An 8,240-nucleotide genomic window follows, 5' to 3' on the forward strand; every position below is an offset into this window, starting at 1 on the left:
ATTGATATAATGCCTAAACGATTAATTCAATCAAATGATGGCAACCAAACTTGGGTACAAGATGTAATACTTCTGGACCAAAAATTCAAAACAGTGATGTTGACACTGTGGGATTCATTTGTTGACAGAAAATGCAAATTATTCTCAGAAAATATTGACAAAAAACTAGTAATCTTTGCAACAAAGCTAAAGGTCGCCTCTTTTTGGGTAAGTTTATATTATTTTTCCTTATTTAAACTCTGCTTAAAAATGCATTTCATATCTTACATTAATGAATTGTATAGGTTTAAAACTCTCCACAAAAATTCGTAGTACATTCTTCATGAATACCCTTTCGTTGCAGTACAAAAGTTGGTTGAATGGTATGTATGTATATCCGTCCACTTACAATTATTATGGTTTTATTCGGCTTATTTACTCTTTCATTCTTTCAGGAAAGATATAAATTTAGACAAAATCGATGAATTCATTTTGAAAAAGCCATACACTAAAAAATCTCCTACAAAATTGCCTCCTCCAATGCACAACAAAATCACCTTAATTCAAAATCTACAAGGCCGACTTTTATCGGTATTTATATATTCCAGTACACAATAAAATTATGGTTTCTATTTATGTTTCTTTATAAGTTACAATTTTCTTTTTTAGAGAAAATTTTATTGGGTGAATGTCACTGCATAAATGAAAAACATAGATCAGAAATGTTGGTATATGGCTTGCAACAATTGTTATCGACGATCAAGCGTTGATTTTGGTGAAATATATGTTTGTATTTTCTGTAAAAGTTTCAATTCCAAAGCTATTCCTCGGTAAAATATATTTTTCCACACTTTTCTAATAATAATAATATATTTATTTATTTATTCCTACATAAATAAATAATTACTCTCTTTATTTCAGAGTAAGAGCATATGTCCAATTATCAGATGTCACAAGATGTATAATGCAAGTGCAATTGGTGAAGTTGCAGAAAAACTTATATTCACAGATGCACAAACTTTGATGGAAGAAACAAACTTTGTAATAATTTACAGTCTTCTCCAATCTCTATTTTGGTATATTTGATCGGTTTCTTCATAACATTCATATTTTTTATACATGGTTCACAAACAGATTTTGGAGATATAATTGGGAAAATGCAAAACATTGAAAGAGCATTCTATCTCAAAGCGACTCAAGTAGAACTTAATTCATCCAATTACAAATTTGACATCATCTTCATCGAATGTTTAATTGTAGATGAAAAACAAGAATGCCATCAAAAGAATATTGATTATGAAAAAAATTTGAAAAATTTTGACATAGATGCGGATGACAATTGGTCCCCTCCAGAATAAAAAACTCTTTTCAAATCAGCTATTCACCAGTCAGAAAGTCCCAGTTCAAATCCATTTACATCAGACAAAATGAAAGAAAAAATAGAGTAGAAAATGGAATGAAAAAATTCAACAGTATTATCTTTTGAAATAGCTGAAAAATCAAGCCAATTCATTTTGAATAATATAGTATATATTTTTGGTGTGACTTGTAGTTATTTTATAGTTTTCAATGAAATTACTTTCTCTTCAATTTACATTTCAGTAATTTCTCATTTTCAAAAACTTAAAACATTAAAAAAAAAATTACACATTCCACGCTAATAATAACATAGTCTATACAATACTTGTGCAACGCACGAGACACACACTAGTAATGTAAGAATTTTTATGAACACTTAAAAATTCGCATAAGGCATGGCGGTATATTTCTATCATATATTAAACCTAATGACGATTTATATTATATCGAGCATATTTACCTTCTTTCAAATGCAAATAAGCTACTACATCCACACAACTACCGTGCATAATAATTGTGGAAAAAAGAAAATCATATAAAAATTCAATATCCAAAAACATGTTTTCAATGTCAAATATGTAAAACAAAAGGCTAAAAACTCGTATATACACAATTCATCATTTCCCTAGCACAAACAAATTTAGTCTAGCGTGTTAAGAAGAAGAAAACAAAAGAAATATTGAAAAAACGACATAACCAAAATAAATCTTGAATTGAATCTTCGCATCTTGAAATCAATTTTCATATTTTCTGCCCCCTTCTATGCTCCCAAATCTCTTGAAATGTGTTATAATGCGTAGTAAACTAATTATGGACAACCCCAAGCCTTTAAAGATGTCCCAAATCATGTTTCCATAAGAGTTAGAGTTGTATAAGGAAACAAGAATTTTGCCTCCAAAATGTACTATGCTATATGTAACGACCCAAAATTTAAAGATTTAAGATCGTTACTAAAACCTTTATTTCATAATTAAATAAATTATGTCAAACATTTTACATGAAAATCTTTCTAGTTTCATCTATAAAATAAATAAAGCCTATGGAAAACATAATTAACTGAACCATGTCCCAAATATTAAATTGCAAATTTAACATGAAGATAAAACTGAAATAACGTTAAAAAATAAATAAATAAAATTTCATAATCATATTACTCAGAATTTATTTATTTTGAATTCCATAATTTTTGACATCACAACTCCACCGCATCGCCCGCTAACCAACGACCCGTTCTAATCTGTGAGAAGTAGGGAAAATGGTGAGTACATGAAAATACTCAGTAGGATATAAAATTAATGGTGCGATCTCGTATAAAAATATTAAAACATATACCGTCTCATATCTTTAAATGTAAGAGCTCATATCATATTATATCATATCATTGTACCGAAATAGTCATATAATTTATATCATAGCATATCACATCATAACTTTAACTTTCATGAGTACAAAATTCGTCAACATGAAAAAAAATATTTAAACACGATAGAAAAACACTGCACCTCAATATTCTATCTCGTAATAAATCAGTTTTTTTGCTGCTATCACAATATATGGGTGTCTAGAGGTGAAAGAGAATATTGAATTTTAATAAGCCTAAAAGTCTTTCAAAGAAACGTATTTTTCCCCCCATAAAGAGTCTCAATTCTATACAATCACTATTTCCTCTCCATCTAATCAACACATGGTAACCTATCACTATCATCTCCCAACAACCTAGTCAAATAAATTATTTTAAAATAAAACTACCTATCTATATTTTAAAATACACGTGCACTAACAACTCCCAACCAATTCAAAATAAAAATGAAACACTCCATACACGTGACATGTGATGGGTACATTTTCATCAAAGGTTAAAATTAAATTGTAAAACTAGTTTCATCTACCTTTTTCAAACTGAAATGTCTTGGAGCTTATTTATCCGAATCGACTTTTTCTTGGACCTAATATACATAATTAATTACAAGCTATCCAACGAGTACAATATCGATATATTTATCATTACTCTATCTATATTTAAATATTTGATCTAATTAAAATTGAATTTATTGTATTTATCATTTTAGTCCCCTAACTTTCGAAATTTAAAAATATAGTATGAAAGTAAATAAATTCTAGTATATGTGAATTTTCGGGGCTTTACACTATAACATAGTACAATCACGTGCTATGGCATAGTTCAATGAAATTCAACCCCGAATTTCCTTGAAGCATGTCATGCGACTACATGGTGAATATAACTATGCTATGACATAGTTCAAATGAAAATTCATTCTTTGCGTTTTGGTCCTCGAATTCCATTTTCTCATTTTTTGACCTCTTTTATCACTTCCTGTTTCAATACGTCATGTCTTTTGCTAAATTGATTTTCGCCTCTTTCACATCTTCATTTCTCATTCCAGGTCATTTTTCGACTATTTGCACTTTGGTCCCAGAATATTGGATTTCTTATAATTTAGTCATTTTTTTCGCTTGTTTCTTCAAAATTCCACCATATTCATCAATGTACTGCAAAACATGATTTATATAGAATTCAGCTATATTTCAATATATTTGTCATCAATTATTCATATTGTGTCATCAATTATTCATCAATTATTCATATTGTGTAAAATACATTTATCGATGTGTGTGTGTGTGTGTGTGTGTGTGTGTGTGTGATGGGAGGAGAGAGAGTGAGAATGAAATGAAACGAAGTTAGTTCATACTTAATATTATTCACATCATCAATCTATAAATCATTATGTACAAATAGTGCTAAAAAAAACGTTGAACCTCAATCTTGAGGGCTCCCACCGCCCGTCCCTGGAGTTTCGTGAGGAAAGTAAATCGCGGGATGCAGCAGGCCAGGGAACAAGAGTTTGCCCGTACACTGGTGCCCACAAACAGTCCAATTCCATATATCAAGAATCGAACACTCACACTGCGATTGTCAGTAAAGTTGAGACTACCTCACTTTTGTCCTTTGCACGATTGGGTTATGCCCCGGGGGGCATGTAAAAGTAGTACTAAGTTTTATTTTATGTAGGTTTAACTTATTTTTCATTTAGCTTTTATTTGATCCCATTATTTTGAAAATATGATCTTTTATTTTCAATAGTAATTTTTTCAATAAAATAATATTTCAAGTAAACTCGAAAATTTTTCTTATTTTTTAACAACATATTCTCTATTAATTTACTATTCCAAAATACATTTTATAGCAAAAAAAGGGATTCAAACAAGTGCTTCGTTTGAAATTGGTCTCCATGGTTGAATTCCACCTTGAAAAAACTGTATATTAGTATTAAAAAATAATTGTACTACGTTTAGATCATAATTTACAAATTTGTTTATCAACAGATAATATGATGAAATTTGACTCAGTCACGGTCTAACCAATCAAATAAAAAAATATCTCAATTTCTTTTTATCATTAAACCACATCACATGAGCACGATCATTTAAGTGGTAAAAAATCTTTTTTAGCAATTTTAATTCAATTGATCTTCGTCCCCATCAATTTGTAAAATAATTTATAAATGGTGAAACAACAAACATTTTTCATCAACGAAAAAGAAAGATCAAGGACTATGCATGTCCAAAAAGTAAATTCAGGATGTTCTAGCTACAGTTAGAATAAATTAGGACTCATTTCCTATTGCAAAAAGAACGATATCGAAATCGATTCCACATCCAATTTGGGGGCGAAATCTGAAATCGATTGCTCAGGTACAAACGTCCTTACACTTCAGACAATAGGAGTTGAAAAATGGGTGAAGCTCTATTCGATCTCGAAAGGATTCTCCGATCCAGACAGGTATTTTTGAATCTTTCGTTTTGTCGCCCATTTATTTACTCAAATTAAGCCTGTACTTCCGCTTGAATATTTCTGAAATATGAACTTTTTTGGCAATTAAAGCTGCATTTTTCTGTTTGACCGATGATTGCACGTTTCGAAATGGTTTTTTGATTTTAGTTTGCATTTCCTTTGTCGTTGTTCATTTTGAAAATAATGATTAAATGGGTCGGAAAAATTGACAAGAAGTAATGTGCGCAGCAGATTATTATTTGCGACTACGCATAGAACATTTTTATTTGGATGCTACATTTACAGTATAGCTTAATAGATGTATAAATTTATTTATTTATTTTTGTTATTTTAGTTGGTTTCTCATTAGTATTTCCCATTTTCAAAAATTATGTTGAAAATGAGCAGGAGAAATTGACAAGTCAAGAAGCAAATATACTCTTGGCATGTAAGGCTCAGGCTATGAGAGATTTCACTATTGGCTTTGGTGGTGGTTCTGTCACTACTTGGTTAGGTACATTCTTGACAATTTACATTGATATTATGCGTTCAATGTTTTGTTTTGTAATATATGCATGTCTATGTAATTAAGGTCACTGGATGGATTTTTAATTTCAGCGTGGAAAGCCAATAAATAATATTGAGGACAGTGGGTTCTCGTGCTCGGTTGTAAAGTATAAGAAGAGGAAATGGGTACATGATATATGGTTAAGGGTGTAAATTTAACTATTTTCTTGATCTAATTTATTTAAAAAAGTAAATCTTATGTTAAGTTAGCACGTGCGAGACAGTAAGGGAAATTAGTTCAGTGGAAATTCATGATAAAATGGGGGTAAAGATGCTAAGTTTAGTTTTGTTGTCATTGGGGTTGCATTGTTTGGATATTACTTTGTGTGTTCCTTTTTCATTAGGTAGCTTTAGATTCTAATTGCAAATGATTGTACCATATTTTCTGATCTCTGGTAGAATCTGTTAGGTGTAACGTGGACTTTGAAATTATCATGGCACTGTTATGATTATAAGTTACGTTGTGCGTGTAAGGCCAAAGGATATATATGGAATGGAAAAAAATTCTAAGCACTTATTTTACATGACTCACCTTTTTTCTTTTGTACGTGGATGAATGACTGTGTGTGTTGTGGACGTTTTAATTAATGCTAATGGCAAAAAGGCTTTACCGAGCAGACTCCAATTGTCTTTGGAATAAAACTTAACTTCTTGTTTAGTTTGTCATGTGATACATTGTATAACAATGAATTGCATAACCTAATTATGTTATCCTTTTTGGCAGCAACCCAAAGGCTAAGTAATCTAGTTCGCTTTAATTTTACACTGGGTAAGTGACATTATTGCCATCATTCGTTCTTTTCTATTGATCTACATGTATATTTTGTATATCAATGTTCTAACTTAACTTGTGGATCTTTTATAGAAGAAAAAATGAATTTATACTATTTGGTTAGTTATTTTTATCTTTCATGACAACATGAGTTGAATTGTAACCATTTTGGAAGAGATAAGAGAGATGTGCACTCTTCTACTTCCTTCAATATTCTTTATCTTTTAGGCATCTTCTTTAGACCCTTAGGAATAAGCTATATAATGTGTTAAAAAAGAAATCGAATCGACAACTAAAAGTCAAGTTCTGATGCATTATATGTATAATCACAGTTCTCATAGAGAGATGCCTGCTTACACAGATGCAGAATTGTGTATGCGGATATTAATTGCATGACAACTCACTATTAACTTTGATCACTAATATGCTAAAGCAAGTTCTTCTTCCTCCAATATATTTGTAGTATTATAATGTCTTTACTGGATTGCATTTCCCTAAAATATTTATCTATTTAGAAAAAAATATATTTTAGTTTTGTCAATTATTGCCTCGTCTTTCATCTGCTTGGCATAATGAATAGGAATGGTTCGAATAAATCAGGGGGAGAAAGAATCTATATTTTTTCCTTCATTTACTAATTTTGCTTTATTCCTGGAGTATAACTATTACAGCTTCTTTAATCAGTTTTAAAACAAATCAATATCTTAATTTTTGAACTGTACAAGCACTGTATGCTGTGAATATGATTTAGGGCATGGGTCTGATACTGTAATAAGATGCTGTCTTTTACTAGCATCTGTTACAAATTGTGGAAACTCTATCCAAAACATGTTTATAAATTGTGGAATCTCTGTCAAAACACTTAATTACATAATAATAAAGAAAATATAAAAGTGTGAGACAAGTACAAATGTCCATCTGCGAATTCATGTACCGACATATTTACATTCCTGTGATAGCTTGCTGCGGCTGTTTATTATTCATAGAGGAGGAAAGATTGATAATACATTGATTTTTTACATGTAGGAGTTGCTGCTATTTCTGGATTATGGAAATTTGGTAGATCGCTTGATTCTTCCATTGAACACATTCTTTCCTTGGAGGGGAGTCGGATGCAAATGGAATTGGCAAATGTGTACGTACTTACCAGAATTTGTTAATCTGTGTTAAACTTTTCATGTGAGTAACTATCTGAGGTTATTAAAATAATTGAGACTGCAAAAGCATCAATTTTTAAAATATTTCTGAAACTAATAAGAAGAAATCTAAGCTTAGAGCTACCAGATTGTATTATACTTGATTTCATATATTCTGGCGATCTTGGGGGACTCTTCAATCCAGAGTAACTGATTGAATATTTATCATATCCATAATAATGTGACTACCTGAAGCCTAAACAAGCCGAGTGCGACCCATACATATAAATTATCATATGAGACATTAAAATGACTTGAATAAGGCCTAGTCTGACCCACATTCTTTCAAAGAAATACATTTTTAAACAGTTATTTGACATTATTTCAACCATACATTCTTCAATAAAATTATATCATATGCAAATTCAAAAATTTTCCTTATTTTTTAACCACACATTTTCCATTAATACATTATTCAAAAAAGCATTCTTATGAAAATAATGTGGCTTAAACAAGGGCCAAAAATGATTTCCATAACGAAAATAAAAGTTCCATTTGCAATAATCTTAATTCATGTCTAACGTTATAATAAATCTTATAAAAAAAAAAAAAAAAAAAAAAATATTGACATTCT

At 30.2% G+C, this 8,240-nt stretch overlaps 1 protein-coding gene across 2 annotated transcripts in view; it reads left to right on the top strand.

Moving 5' to 3' along the window:
• The first annotated feature begins 4,829 nt into the window (after positions 1-4,829).
• The window catches only part of LOC111403088, a 6,535-nt gene continuing 3,124 nt past the window's right edge, over positions 4,830-8,240 (top strand). Inside the window, exons 1-4 of one of the 2 annotated variants that reach the window (XM_023031459.1) lie at positions 4,830-5,140; positions 5,540-5,645; positions 6,423-6,467; positions 7,497-7,605. In XM_023031459.1, coding sequence (XP_022887227.1) covers positions 5,093-5,140; positions 5,540-5,645; positions 6,423-6,467; positions 7,497-7,605 — 308 coding nt within the window. In that variant the 5' untranslated portion in view covers positions 4,830-5,092. The remainder of the gene's footprint in view (positions 5,141-5,539; positions 5,646-6,422; positions 6,468-7,496; positions 7,606-8,240) is intronic. The other variant, XM_023031458.1, reaches the window with a different exon arrangement.

This window comes from Olea europaea, chromosome 11 (assembly GCF_002742605.1).
Source record: "Olea europaea var. sylvestris chromosome 11, O_europaea_v1, whole genome shotgun sequence".
In the NCBI taxonomy this organism is placed as follows: domain Eukaryota; kingdom Viridiplantae; phylum Streptophyta; class Magnoliopsida; order Lamiales; family Oleaceae; genus Olea; species Olea europaea.